Genomic DNA, 15,153 nt, shown 5'->3' on the forward strand with positions numbered 1-15,153 from the left:
TGACCCAGTCTTTGTCCCCCCTCCTCTCCCTTCACTGACCATCGAGACAGAGCATGTGTTCCAACCCTCCGTGATCGCTCCTGCCCTCCCGTTCAGAATTCCAGCGTCTGGGAACGCTTTTGTTGGCCCGGGGGTTGACGGAGATTCGGCTCTTTCCTGTGTCTCCTTTCGTATCGTCTCCGTGCCCCGTCAGGGGTGCGGGGTTTGGGGGGTGGAGTCTGAAACACCCCGGGGTGCTCCCGCGCAGTGTCCCTCCTCCTCTTCCTCCGAAAAAGCCCCATGAAATCAGGGCCCGGTGTTCCTTATTAAGCCCTTCCCAATTCCCTGGCGACCCTGCGCACGACTCCCCTCCTCCGCGTTGCTCTTTTTTGCAGTCTTTCACAACAATATTCCGATAGGAAGGAGACCAGAATTGCACACAATATTCCAACAGCGGCCTAACCAATGTCCTGTACAGCCACAACATGACCTCCCAACTCCTGTACTCAATACTCTGACCAATTAAGGAAAGCATACCAAACGCTGCCTTCACTATCCTATCTACCTGTGACTCCACTTTCAAGGAGCTATGAATCTGCACTCCAAGGTCTCTTTTTTTTTAGAATTCAGTCAAAATGAAAAAGATTCGAGGAAACGGCTCAATCTGTGACGGTGCTCCTGTGGTTGGTCAGGTTTCTAATCGGCTCTCAATGCACTTTCAGAGTTTCCGATCTCTGGAGTGCTCTATCCCCGCACTTGACTGCTTTGGGAGGAGTCAGGAGGGGAGTTACTTGCTGCAGGATTCCCGGCCTTTCACCCCCCTCTCGTCAAAAACACAGAAACCACCCCCCTCCTCCTCAGGGCTAGCAGCTCTGAATTTGCCAGGCCAACAGATCGGCTGAACACCGAGAGACGGTGATATCCGTTGTTTTTGTGTGTTGTCCGATCAGACATTCCTGTCCAAACTGCGTCGGGAGGGTAGCAGAACCAGCGTTGGGAATCCAGAGACGGTGCAGAGAGAGGGGGAGAGAGAGAGAGAGAGAGAGAGAGGTCAGAGTTGACATTTGAGAGGTCTGATCGCAAGCGGGTTGGAAGCTGATCTTAAATCTGTCAGTAGGTGTTTTCAAACTGCCTGGTGGACGAGGTCTTTGATAATGGTAACCCCCAGGATGTCGATAGTGGGTGGGGGGATTCAGTGACAGTAACACCATTGAACGTCATAGGGGCTGATGGTTAGATTCTCTCTCTCGTTGGCGACGGTAACCCCCAGGATGTTGATGGTGAAGGGGATTCAGTGACAGTAATGCCATTGAACATCAAGGGGACAATGGTTAGATTCTCTCTTGTTGGAGGTGGGGGTTGGATTCCGTGATGGTGACACCATTAAATGTCAAGGGGATGATGGTTAGATTCTCTCTCCTGTTTGAGATGGAAACCCCCAGGATGTTGATAGTGGGGGGAGCTCAGTGATGGTAACACCATTGAACGTCAAGGGGGCAATGGTTAGATTCTCTCTTGTTGGAGACGGTAACCCCCAGGATGTTGATAGTGGGGGATAGGGGGCATTCAGTGATGGTGACACCATTGAACATCAAGGGGGCGGTGGTTAGATCCTTTCTAACCATCACTGAACGTCTCTGTCCCTTGGAAGGTTGGCGTCGGTTACTCGGCGTCATGGTGACCGTCTCTTGACCCGAATGGGTGACTCAGAGGTGATAAACCAGCTGATGCCAAATCCGGTGGGCACGGGAAACCGTCAGGACCCACTGCTGCTGTTGAAACGTCGTGCCCAGGCCTCTCGAGATGTTCCGACGAGATTAGGGCACTCCTCTTTGGGGGTGTGGCTGTACACAGGAAACAACCACCAACTTCCTCCTTTGCTGCAGTTCGCTGGCTTTGCCGGTTGCACCGACACGTCTCTCGGCCAAGTTTTGGGGGGGGTGGGGGCGGACTTTTGAAGTTAATGCAATTGTGACATGTTCGGGGGAGGCTAAGCAGGGCAGGACTCTGACCTCTGCCTCTGCTGGGTGTTCCCTTCCCCAACCTCGGTGTGAGTAGAGGCCTAACATCCTTTGCTGCTGTTTAATAAGATGTATGATTTTTTTTATTTTTAATGCTTTTATTGTCTTCTCATGAAGGTCCCAATCTGCAGCGGCCATTTTTACGTCAACCGAGGTCCCACAGGCAGCCATTTTGTGCTGATTGGGACGGGCCTACTCAAGGAGTGAGGGAAGTGTTAGTGTCCAGGGTTAGAATGTTGAGTGGCTGTTTTGTCAGTCAGCCTTACTTAACTTAAGGCCTTTCCTGTTTAGGAAATAAAACAAACCTCTCATGAAGTCAAGAGGTTGAAAACAACTGACCCCTGTCTCATTTCTCTTGGTGCAGGTACCCCTCCATTTCCCCTTCGGAGGTCAGGTGACCTCCAGTGAGCTGCAGAGGCCTAGTCGAAGTGAGAAGCCTTTGCCGTCTGGTAGTCATGACGCAGGTAAGGGGCGGATTCAGGGAACAGTACAGCTCAGTCTTTCGGCCCTCTATGTTGTGCCAACCATTTATCCTCCTCCAAGATCAGACTAATCTGCACACCTTTTATTTCACTATCATCCATGGGCCTATCTAAGAGTCACTTAAATGACCCTGATGTCTCTGACCGCTGGCAGTGCGTTCCCATCACTCTCTGTGTCAAGAACCGACCTCTGACATCTCCCCGAAACCTTTCTCCAATCGCCTTCAAATTATGCCCCCCTCGTAATAGCCATTTCTGTCCTGGGAAAAACTCCCTGGCTATTCACTCTATCTCATCATCTTGTACACCTCTATCAAGTCCCCGTCTCATCCTTCTTCACTCCAATGAGAAAAGCCCTAACTCCCTCAACCTTTCTTCGTAAGAAATGCCCTCCAGTCCCGGCAGCATCCTGGGAAATCTCCCCCTACCCCCGCGCACCCTCTCTAAAGCTTCCACATCCTCCCTGTAATGAGGCGACCGGAACTGAACCCAATATCCCAAGTGTGGTCTAACCAGGGGCTCTATAGAGCTGCAGCATAACCTTGTGGCTCTTAAACCCAATCCCCCTGCTCATGAAAGCCAACACACCGTACGCCTCTGAACAACCCTATCAACTAGGGTGGTAACTTTGAGGGATCTACAGACCCCAAGATCCCTCTGCCCCTCCACACTGCACAAGAATCCTGCCTTCAACCCTGTATCCCGCGTTCAAATCTGACCTTCCGAAACGGATCACTTTGTGTTTATCCAGGTTGAACTCTAGCTGCCAGTTCTGCATCCTGTCAATGTCTCGTTGTAGCCCTTGATGTGATCCACCAACCTTCGTGTCACTGGCAAGCTTACCAACCCACCCTCGTCCAAGTCATTCATGAAAATCGCAAAAGTGTAGAAGTTCCGGAACCGATCCCTGCGGAATACCGGTGGCCATCCAGCTCCCAGGCTGGATACCATCTACCATCACCCTCTGTTTTCTACAGGCCGGCCAATTCTGTACCCAGACAGCCTGTATCCCCTGCCTCCTTACTATCTGAATGAGCCTACCATAGGGATACCTTGCCAAAGTCCATATACACCTCATCCACTGCTCTACCTTCATCAATGTGTGTTGCCACCACATGAAAAGATTCAGTAAGGTTTGTGAGGCATGAACTCCCCCGGTTTGCTGCTTTGCTTTGAGGTTGAAGGCGTGTACTGTGTCTTTGAGAGAGCGTGAAGGCAGTTTTGACATTAAGAGTTCGCAGCTACCTACCTTGCGATTGACTAACAGTCTCAGAGTGCGCCGGAAAATTGACGATATGTAACATTTGGCTGTCAAGTAGATCCCTCATTGGCGTTGACCACCGTTCGATTATAACCAAACCATTTAAAAGTATGCCCCAGGATACTAAAAAAAAAATCCAATCCAGTTTGAATTTTACTGTTTTGGCAACATCGAACAGGTGAGACGGTCCGATGTTTGGGGTGTAAATAAGTTTTTGAGAGTTAGCCAGAGAGAGAGAGAGAGAGACAGCGACAACCTGCCATCTAGAGAGAGAGAGAGAGAGAGAGATATCTATGACCAGAGAAAGGAGGACTTTGGTGATGCCAGTTGCTGTGTGGTTTTGAAAACTAATTTGGCGTAAATTTAATTGGGGCTTCCACTGATCAGGATATTAAAAAAACAAAGAAAACTTACAGCCCAGAAACAGGCCCTTCGGCCCTCCCAGCCTGAGCCGATCCAAATCTACTGTCTAAACCTGTCGTCCAATTCCTGAGGATCTGTATCTCTCTGCTCCCCACCTCCTCATGCATTTATCCAGACACATCTTAAATGAATCTACCGTCCCTGCCTCTCCCACCCCTGCTGACAACACGTTCCAGGCAGCCTCCAACTTCTGAGTAAAGTACTTGCCGTATGTATCCCCCTTAAACATTCCACCTCTCACCTTGAGAGCGTGGCCTCTCGTTATTGAATCCTTCGCCCCGGGGAGAAAGCTTCCCTCTATCCACCCTTCATGACTTTGTAAACCTCAATCAGGTCCCCCCCCCCTCCTCAATCTCCTTTTATCTAATGCAAATAAACCTAACTGACTCAACCTCTCTTCATAGCGGGCGCCTTGCATATCGGGCAACATCCCCGCCAACCTTCTCTGCACCCTCTCCAAAGCGCCCACATCCTTTTGGGAATGTGGCGACCAGAACTGTACACGGTATGCGGCCGAACCAATGTCTAGTACAATTTTAATGTGACCTCCCAGCTCTTACACCCAATACCCAGTCCGACGAAGGCAAACATACCCTATGCCTTCTTGACCACTCTACCCACCTGTGCAGCAACCTTCAGGGTACAGTGGACCGGCACTCCCAGATCTCTCTCTGCCCATCAACTTTTCCCAACTTTTCCTGTCAACTGTATAATTCGCTCTAGAATTAGTCTTGCCTAAATACATCACCTCACGTTTGCCCGGATTGAAGTCTATAGTTGTAGAGTGGGAAGCAGGGAACAGACCTTGAAGAGGAAAGGAGACGTAGAGTTGTAAATGGGGCGGCACGGTGGCTCAGTGGTTAGCACCACTGCCTCACAGCGCCAGGGACCCGGGTTCAATTCCCGCCTCGGGCAACGGTCTGTGTGGAGTTTGCACGTTCTCCACCGTGTCTGCGCGGGTTTCCTCCGGGTGCTCCGGTTTCCTCCCACAGTCCAAAGATGTGCAGGTTAGGGTGGATTGGCCGTGCTAAATTACCCATCGTGCTCAGGGATGTGTAGGTTAGGGTGGATTGGCCATGCTAAATTACCCATCGTGCTCAGGGATGTGCAGGTTAGGGTGGATTGGCCATGCTAAATTACCCATCGTGCTCAGGGATGTGCAGGTTAGGGTGGATTGGCCGTGCTAAATTACCCATCGTGCTCAGGGATGTGTAGGTTAGGGTGGATTGGCCATGCTAAATTACCCATAGTGCTCAGGGATGTGTAGGTTAGGGTGGATTGGCCATGCTAAATTACCCATAGTGCTCAGGGATGTGTAGGTTAGGGTGGATTGGCCGTGCTAAATTACCTGTAGTGTTAGGTGAAGGGGTAAATGTAGGGGAATGGTTCTGGGTGGGTTACTCTTCAGGGGGTCGGTGTGGACTGGTTGGGCCGAAAGGAAACTAACCTAAAAAAAAGTTGTTCAATGTTCGCTTTTTGGAATTAAAGAATAACATTTTTTTTCTTCAAGTCATGGAATTTGGGGAGTTCCCTGGCTGTTTTACTATTAACAGATTATGAGGGGAACCTTTCTGGGTGGTTCAGTTAGCAGGAGGGAGTTGTCGTCACGGCATAACACTTCCTCCGGGGATGGCTACTCTTTGCGTCCACCTTTAACTGTTCCCCCCCCCTTTTTCTACCCCAAGGTGCCTACACCACAACAGTTCCTGATGCCCTGTCGCCCCTCGGTGTCCACGATCCTCTGGTGAGCGAGATCCTCGGGGTCCGGCCTACTCAGCCTCCCGCCAGCCTGCCGGGTCGAGAGTCGTGCTGGGGAGCAGGGGCTGGGGAAGTTGGCCTCGTCGCCCCGGATGAGGAGGAGCGGGAACCACGTCGGGAGGCAGTGGGCGAGGAGGGGAACAGAGGGGGTGCCGCCGGAAGGTGAGGGCAAGAGGTTAGCCGGCGAAGCTCTGCGGAGTGTGTGAGAGAGAGAGAGAGACGCAGAGTTCACGTTTGGAGTTGCAATTTCTGTCGAGACGCAGGTCACTCGGAGGCCGGGGGAGGGGATGCGGAAAACAGCGAAGGAGGCTATCTTGGCGTGCAATGGCTCAGTGGTTAGCACTGCTACTTCACAGCACCAGGGACCCAGGTTCGATTCCAGCCTCGGGCGACTGTCTGTCTGGAGTTTGCACATTCTCCCCCGCGTCCATGTGGGTTTTCTCCGGGTGCTCCGCTTTCCTCCCACAATCACAAAGATGTGCAGGTTAGGGTGGATTGGCCGTGCTAAATTACCCATAGTGCTCAGGGATGTGCAGGTTAGAGTGGATAGGCCATGCTAAACTACCCACAGTTCCCAGGGATGTGGAAGTTAGGGTGGATTGGCTGTGCTAAATTACCCACAGTTCCCAGGGATGTCCAGGTTAGGGTGGATTGGCCATGTTAAATTACACACAGTGCATCAGCATGTGCACGTTAGGGTGGATTGGCCATGCTAACCTACCCATAGTGCTCAGGGATGTGCAGGTTAGGGTGGATTGGCCAAGCTAAATTACCCATAGTGCTCAGGGATGTGCAGGTTAGGGTGGATTGGCCAAGCTAAATTACCCATAGTGCCTAGGGATGTGCAGGTTAGGGTGAATTGGCCATGCTAAATAACCCATAGTGTTCAGGGATGTGCAGGTCAGGGTGGATTGGCCATGCTACATTACCCATAGTGCTCAGGGATGTGCAGGTTAGGGTGGATTGGCCAAGCTAAATTACCCATAGTGCCTAGGGATGTGCAGGTTAGGGTGAATTGGCCATGCTAAATTACCCATAGTGTTCAGGGATGTGCAGGTTAGGGTGGATTGGCCAAGCTAAATTACCCATAGTGCTCAGGGATGTGCAGGTTAGGGTGAATTGGCCATGCTAAATTACCCATAGTGTTCAGGGATGTGCAGGTTAGGGCGGATTGGCTGTGCTAAATTACCCATCGTGCTCAGGGATGTGCAGGTTAGGGCGGATTTGCCATGCTAAACTGTCCCATAGTGCTCAGGATGTGCAGGTTAGGGTGAATTGGCCATGCTAAATTACCCATAGTGCCTAGGGATGTGCAGGTTAGGGTGAATTGGCCATGCTAAATTACCCATAATGCCTAGGGATGTGCAGGTTAGGGTGAATTGGCCATGCTAAATTACCCATAGTGCTCAGGGATGTGCAGGTTAGGGTGAATTGGCCATGCTAAATTACCCATAGTGCCTAGGGATGTGCAGGTTAGGGTGAATTGGCCATGCTAAATTACCCATAGTGCCTAGGGATGTGCAGGTTAGGGTGAATTGGCCATGCTAAATTACCCATAGTGTTCAGGGATGTATAGGTTAGGGTGAATTGGCCATGCTAAATTACCCATAGTGCTCAGGGATGTGCAGGTTTGGGTGAAATGGCCGTGCTAAATTACCCATAGTGCTCAGGGATGTGCAGGTTTGGGTGAAATGGCCGTGCTAAATTACCCATAGTGCTCAGGGATGTGCAGGTTTGGGTGAAATGGCCGTGCTAAATTACCCATAGTGCTCAGGGATGTGCAGGTTTGGGTGAAATGGCCGTGCTAAATTACCCATAATGTTAGGTGAAGGGGTAAATGTAGGGGAATGGGTCTGGGTGGGTTGCGCTTGGGAGCGTCGGTGTGGACGTGTTGGGCCGAAGGGCCTGTTTCCTCACTGTAAGTAATCTAATCTAATCTAAAAGGGCGAGGTTAGATTAGGTTAGATTCCCTGCAGTATGGAAACAGGCCCTTCGGCCCAACACGTCCACACCGACCCTCTGAAGAGCAACCCACCCAGACCCATTTCCCTCCCCTATATTTACCCCTGATTTGGCACCTAACCTGCACATCTTTTTGGGAACGTGAGAGAGATTGAGTGAGAACGAGAGACAAAGAGGGAGAGGGGTGACAGCTGGCAGGCTAGTATGAGCAGTCAATAGGCCTAGGAAGTTGAGAAAGCCAGGCCTTTTGTGATAAGTTAGCCAAGGCGGGATTTGAACTGGATTATTGGCCTCTCTCTCTCTCTCTCTCTCTTTCTCCGTGTCTCTGCCCTGACCTTTGGCCTTTCCTGATTGCCCTAACACAGCGAACTGGTGGAGATGGACATGGAGACGGGCGTCACCATGGAAACGGCTGACCTCAAGGCGCTGCTGGCTAATGGCGGGAGGCAGGACCGGGAGGTTGCCAAGCAACTGGCGTCCAAACTGTACCATCTGGACGGTTTCCGGAGGACTGAGGTGGCCCCCTACCTGGATAAGAAGTAGGTCCACCCACCTCCGAAAGGGGGAGCGGGTGGGGGTGTCTATCACGGGACATCTATCCCTCTGGTGGTTGGGACCTCAATGATTTTCCACGGCTTTCTGCTGAATGGGTGGATTACCAAACCTTGTGCCTGCTCTCTCTCACTCTCTCTCTCTTCCCCTTTCTCTCTCTCACTCTGTCTCTCTCTCTCTTTCCCTTTCTCTCTCTCTCACTCTTTCCCGTTTTCTGTCACTCTCTCTCTCTTTTTTCTTTCTCTCTCTCTCACTCTTTCCCTTTCTCTCTTTCCCTCTCACTCGCTTTCCCTTTCTCTCTCCTCTCGCTCCTCAGACCCTTCAGTCCAGCTCGCACATGCCGACCCAGATATCCTCAATTAATCAAGTCCTACTTGCCAGCACTTAGCTCCTATCCCTCCCAACCCTTCCTATCCATGTCCCAATCCTTTTAAATGCTGTCATTGTACCAGCCTCCACCACTTCCTCTGGCAGCTCATTCCATACACGCACCACCCTCTGTGTGAAAAATTTGCCCCTTAGGTCTCTTTTATATCTTTCCCCTCTTACCCTAAACCTATGCCCCTCTAGTTATGGACTCCCCCACCCCAGGGAAAAGACTTTGTCTATTTACCCTATCCATGCCCCCTCATGATTTTATAAACCTCTATAAGGTCACCCCCTCAGCCTCCGATGCTCCAGGGAAAACAGTCCCAGCCTGTTCAGCCTCTCCTTGTAGCTCAAATCCTCCAACATCCTTGTAAATCTTTTCTGAAACTGTTCGCAACATCTTTCCGATAGGAAGGAGATCAGAATTGCACACAATATGCCAACAGTGGCCTAACCAATGTCCTGTACAGCCGCAACATGACCTCCCAACTCCTGTACTCAATACTCTGACCAATAAAGGAAAGCATACCAAACGCTGCCTTCACTATCCTATCTCGCTGTGACTTGACAGTATTTTTTTTTCCACTCCGTCGCTCTAGCAACGAGTTCAGTCAAATGTTGGCCGAGGAATACCTGCAACTGTTTGACTTCAGCGAGATGTCTCTCGATCAAGCTCTGAGGTAAGGCTTTTTTGGGCCCGCTAGGCCGCAGTACGCCGAAATGGCGACGGGGAGCGCTTTCCCGCCCTCTGGGATGGCGTAGCGGCTTCATGAGCGTGGACCCCAACGATTCTGACTGTTTCTTTCTCTCTCCCACCCCTGCCATCGCAGGAAATTCCTGACGGCGTTCGTCCTGACTGGAGAGACACAGGAGCGCGAGCGAGTGTTGGACCACTTCTCCGGCCGCTTCCAACAGTGCAATCCGGAGACCTTCCGCAGCCGAGGTGAGCCGGGGCTCGGGGAATCTCTCCCGTTCCGCCAAGATTCAACGGCGAACGGAACGCTGGCCCGACTCATCTCCGTCGGTCCCAGGGATCGGTCTCTCGCTCCTCCGTCGCCAGGGGCAACCTTCCTCAGCCGAGGGCTGGGAGGGAGTCCTCGTGAATACGGGTTTCGAAAACAGAGTGAATCCCTTTTTGGGGAGGCAAAATGGCGTCAAGGGAAGAAGTCTTCGTTTACGGGGTGGGGGACATGAATTGGTCTTTTTGGCGAAATTCCTCTTTGGGTTGCTTTCGCGAACTGTGGCACTAGTGTCAGTTTACCGCCCAAACGCAGCGGCCTAAAGCGAACTTTGGAAAAGCAGGGGATACCTGTCAGTGTTTGAGTTCGGTTTGGTGGGGGGGCAGGGAAGGCGGGAGTTGGCGCAGGCGAGGGTTTTGGGACGAGACAGGCCGCAAATCTCTCGCACCTTTCGTTCCTGCAGACGCTGTCCATACTATCACCTGTGCCCTTATGCTCCTGAACACTGATCTACACGGACAGGTACGTCCTGAGGATTACGTGCGTTAAACCCACCACCGCCCCCCGCCTCGCGAAAGGACACACAGCGAGCTAAGTCCGGGAAAAGACCGTGCGAAGAGGTCTGGCTGGCTTTCCAATTTCTGGGAAGTGGGCGTTTTGGATGTTAGGCCAATGGCGGGCAATTGGATGGACGGGCGCTTCGAAGGCGGGTGAATTTGTTAGCCTCCCGTAGTTGGGCGATCGATCCACCTACCCTCCCTTTCGTGCTGCCCTTCTTCAATGTTGTGACCAAAGTGTGGCTGCTCTCGGCTCCCCCCTCCCCCCCACACCACAGCGGAATGACATTGGCACCACCCACCCTTTCTGCCAACCTGTCTCCTCTTGCGGTTCATCGCTCCTGTGGGAGCAGGCCATTCTGCCCCTCAGGTCCACACCAGCCCCCTCACGCCCCCTTCAAGGATCATCCCACCCATTATGCCCTTAACGCCAGCATTTCCCGTGGCTAATCCACTCTAACCTATACATTCCTGGACCCTGGGCAATTTAGCATGGCCAATCTACCTAAACCTGCACATCCCTGGGAGCTGTGGGTAATTTAGTACGGCCAATCCACCCTAACCTGCACATCCCTGGGAACTGTGGGTAATTTAGCACGGCTAATGCACCCTAACCTGCACATCTCTGGGAACTGTGGGTAATTTAGCATGGCCAATCCACCCTAACCTGCACATCCCTGGGAACTCTGGGTAATTTAGCATGGCCAATCCACCCAAACCTGCACATCCCTGGGAACTGTGGGTAATTTAGCACAGCCAATCCACCCCCAACCTGCAAAACTCTGGGAGCTGTGGGTAATTTAGCTCGGTCAATATACCCCAACCTGAACATCCCTTGGCACTATGGGTAGTTTAGTACAGCCACTCCCTCCTAACCTGCACATCCCTGAGCACTATGGGTAATTTAGCACGGCCAATCCACCCTCACCTGCACATCCCTGAGCACTATGGGTAATTTAGTACGGCCAATCCACCCTAACCCGCACATCCCTTGGCACTGTGGGTAATTAAGCACAGCCAATACCCCTCTCTCACACACAGTATGTGGATAACACCAAACATGATGGTAGATTAGCGAAGAAGGTTACCTGAGATGACAAAGGGAATGGGTTGAGAAATGCCAGATTGTGTACCACCGGGATAAATTCGAGGAATTGCAATTTGGGTAGGACCTTGGGCTAGTCATAGAGATGTACAGCACGGAAACAGACCCTTCGGTCCAACCCATCCATGCCGACCAGATATCCCAACTCAATCTAGTCCCACCTGCCAGCACCCGGCCCATATCCCTCCAAACCCTTCCTATTCATATATCCATCCAAATGCCTCTTAAATGTTGCAATTGTACCAGCCTCCACCACTTCCTCTGGCAGCTCATTCCACACACGTACCACCCTCTGTGTGTAAAAGTTGCCCCTCAGGTCTCTTTTATATCTTTCCCCTCTCACCCTAAACCTATGCCCCTCTAGTTCTGGACTCCCCGACCCCAGGGAAAAGACCTTGTCTATTTACCCTATCCATGCCCCTCATAACTTTGTAAATCTCTATAAGGTCACCCCTCAGCCTCTGACACTCCAGGGAAAATAGCCCCAGCCTGTTCAGCCTCTCCCTGTAGCTCAGATCCACACACACATTCACACTCACACTCACACTCACACTCGCACACATACACACACACTCTCTCTCTCTCTAACACATACACACTCACTCTCTCTCTCACACGCTATCTCTCTCACACGCTATCTCTCTCACACACTATCTCTCTCTCACACACGCACACATTCTCTCTCTCTCTCACACACACTCTCTCTCGCACCCACACTCTCTCTCGCACCCACACTCTCTCTCGTACACACACTCTGTCTCGCACACACACTCTGTCTCGCACACACACTCTCCCTCTCTCGCGCACACTCTCTCCCTCTCTCGCACACACACACACTCTGTCGCACGCGCACACACACACTCTGTCTTTCTCTCACACACACAGACACACACAGACACACAAAGACACTCTCTCTCTCTCTCTCACACACACACACACACTCTCCCTCTCTCTCTCTCACACACACACACACACACACTCACACTCACTCACACTCACACTCACACTCACACTCTCTCACTCTCTCTCACTCTCTCTCTCTCTCACACACACACTCTCTCTCCCTCTCTCTCACACACACACCTAACAGGAAGGGGGAACAGGGCCTGGGTCCCTGGTGCTGTGAGACATTGAACTCCTGCACACGGTGAGCACCAGTCTCTGACGAGGGGTGGCCAGGATTGGCTAAACCACGCTTGGCGTCCGAGTTCAGACACGGCACAGAAAGCGGGCCTCGTGTCCTCAGCGCTGGGCCTGAACGGTGAGCCCACGAGCGGGGAGCGGTCGGAAGGTCTGGTCGCCATGACACCCGCGCACGTGCACGCTGCCCGATGAGCCAGCAGCTTCCAAAACAGCCCCGAGACGCGACACAATTCTCACCTCTGTGTCAAAATCCTTCCTCTGCCCTCGGAGGGCACGGCCCAGAGTCACGAGATGTACAGCACGGAAACAGATCCTTCGGTCCAACCCGTCCATGCCGACCCAGATATCCCAACCCAATCCAGTCTCACCTGCCAGCACCCGGCCCATATCCCTCCAAACCCTTCCTATTCATATACCCATCCAGATGCCTCTTAAATGTTGCAATTGTACCAGCCTCCACCACTTCCTCTGGCAGCTCATTCCACACACGTACCACCCTCTGTGTGAAAACGTTACCCCTTAGGTCTCTTTTATATCTTTCCCCTCTCACCCTAAGCCTATGCCCCTCTAGTTCTGGACTCCCCCCACCCCAGGGAAAAGACCTTGTTTATTTATCCTATCCATACTCCCTCATGATTTTATAAACCTCTATAAGGTCACCCCTCAGCCTCCGACGCTCCAGGGAAAACAGCCCCAGCCTGTTCAGCCTCTCCCTGTAGCTCAAACCCTCCAACCCTGGCAACATCCTTGTCAATCTTTTCTGAACCCTTTCAAGTTTCACAACATCTTTCCGATAGGAAGGAGACCAGAATTGCACGCAATATTCCAACAGTGGCCTAACCAATGTCCTGTACAGCCGCAACATGACCTCCCAACTCCTGTACTCAATACTCTGACCAATAAAGGAAAGCATACCAAACGCTGCCTTCACTATCCTATCTACCTGCGACTCCACTTTCAAGGAGCTATGAACCTGCACTCCAAGGTCTCTTTGTTCAGCAACACTCCCTAGGACCTTACTATTAAGTGGATAAGTTTGTGGAGATTGTTGAAAGATCAAGACTTTGTGATTGGGGGATGGTGGGGATCAGTCCTGACAACACTCGAGAAGCTCGACACCATCCAGGGACAGAGCAGCCCCCACTCGATTGTCCCCACCCCCACAAACCCCCCACTCCCTCCACCCCCCCCGACGCTCAGTAACAGCAGTGCGTACCATCTACAAGACGCACTGCAGCAACTCCCCCAGGCTCCTTCCAAACCCCACGGCGACTTCCATCGGGAAGGACAAGGGGCAGCAGGTACATGGGAACACCACCCCCCGGCAATTTCCCCTCCGAGCCCCTCACCGTCCTGACGCAGAAATATATCGGCCATTCCTTCAGGGTCAGAATCCTGGGCCTCCCTCCTTGAGGGCGCTGTGTGGGGAGTCCCTACACCACATGGGACTCCAGCGGCTCAAGATGGGGGGAAGGGGGCGATAAATTCTCCAGCCCAGCCAGCGACGCTCACGCCCCCACGAGAGAATTGGACAAGGTTTCGAAGGGGTTTTTGAGGGAGCGATTTTCACCCAGAGGGTGGGAGGGGATCTTGAACGGGCTGCGCTTGACGGGAAATAAAATCCAAGGCTTCGGGCCTACCGCGGGAAAGTGCGACCAGCCTCACCTCGGGCCTCCCCCTGCTCGGCAACTCGGACTGGGTGGGAGCGTTCGCGACTTGACGCCGAGGTGTTTTCCGGGAAATCCCCGCCCCGTTCCCAACTCTTTGCGATGGGCTGCTTCCAGAATCTCGGGAAAAGCATGTCCAGCCAGGACTTCGTCACCAACCTCGAGGGCATGAACGACGGCAAGAATTTTCCGAGAGACATGCTGAAGGTAACTGAGGTCATTTCTTGCTCCCCTCCTCTCCTCGGCGTCCCTCCCTCCCTCCCTCCCCACCCCTCAGCCCAGCGGAGACCTTGACTTCTCCCTCGGGAAGGCCGTTCCGGAATGCCAATGATTGGCCCTTTCTTGAAACGGAGAGCGTCCGGTCATATTGGAAGGCCCGTTCAGCCTAGTCTGTCCCTGCTGGTCCTTTACGCTCTGTTCGTGTTCCGGGACGATGTCCTCCTCCGGCCTCCATAAATCCGTTCCTGGAAAACCGACCCACATATCCCAACCTAGGCTAGCCCCACTTGCCAGCATTTGGCCTGTCCACCCTTATCCCCATCCAAATGCCTTTGCGATGCTGTCATTGTACCAGCCTCCACCACTTCCTCTGGCAGCTCATTCCACACACACACGTACCACCCTCTGCGTGAAAAAGTTGCCCCTTTGGACCCTTTTCCCTCCCTCTCACCCTAAACCTATGCCCTGGACTCCCCCACCCCTGGGGTTTCCTGGCTAGTCACCCTACCCCCCCCCCTCATGATTTTATAGACCTCTATAAAGGTCAGCCCCTCAGCCTCCAGGGAAAACAGCCCCGGCCTATCCCTGTCGCTCAAAACCCTGGGCAACGTCCTTAGCACTCTTTTCTGAGCTAGAGGGTAACGGGTGAGAGGGGAACGAACGTCAGGCCCTTTACCCTCAGGGAGTTACGGAGCG

At 52.6% G+C, this 15,153-nt stretch overlaps 1 protein-coding gene across 1 annotated transcript in view; it reads left to right on the plus strand.

Moving 5' to 3' along the window:
- The first annotated feature begins 2,345 nt into the window (after positions 1-2,345).
- LOC132836934 (PH and SEC7 domain-containing protein 3-like) overlaps positions 2,346-15,153 on the plus strand; it is a 34,657-nt gene continuing 21,849 nt past the window's right edge. The window contains exons 1-7 of the mRNA XM_060856512.1: positions 2,346-2,464; positions 5,852-6,086; positions 8,252-8,425; positions 9,407-9,487; positions 9,638-9,750; positions 10,230-10,288; positions 14,356-14,445. Coding sequence (XP_060712495.1) covers positions 8,265-8,425; positions 9,407-9,487; positions 9,638-9,750; positions 10,230-10,288; positions 14,356-14,445 — 504 coding nt within the window. The 5' untranslated portion in view covers positions 2,346-2,464; positions 5,852-6,086; positions 8,252-8,264. The remainder of the gene's footprint in view (positions 2,465-5,851; positions 6,087-8,251; positions 8,426-9,406; positions 9,488-9,637; positions 9,751-10,229; positions 10,289-14,355; positions 14,446-15,153) is intronic.

This window comes from Hemiscyllium ocellatum, chromosome 48 (assembly GCF_020745735.1).
Source record: "Hemiscyllium ocellatum isolate sHemOce1 chromosome 48, sHemOce1.pat.X.cur, whole genome shotgun sequence".
In the NCBI taxonomy this organism is placed as follows: domain Eukaryota; kingdom Metazoa; phylum Chordata; class Chondrichthyes; order Orectolobiformes; family Hemiscylliidae; genus Hemiscyllium; species Hemiscyllium ocellatum.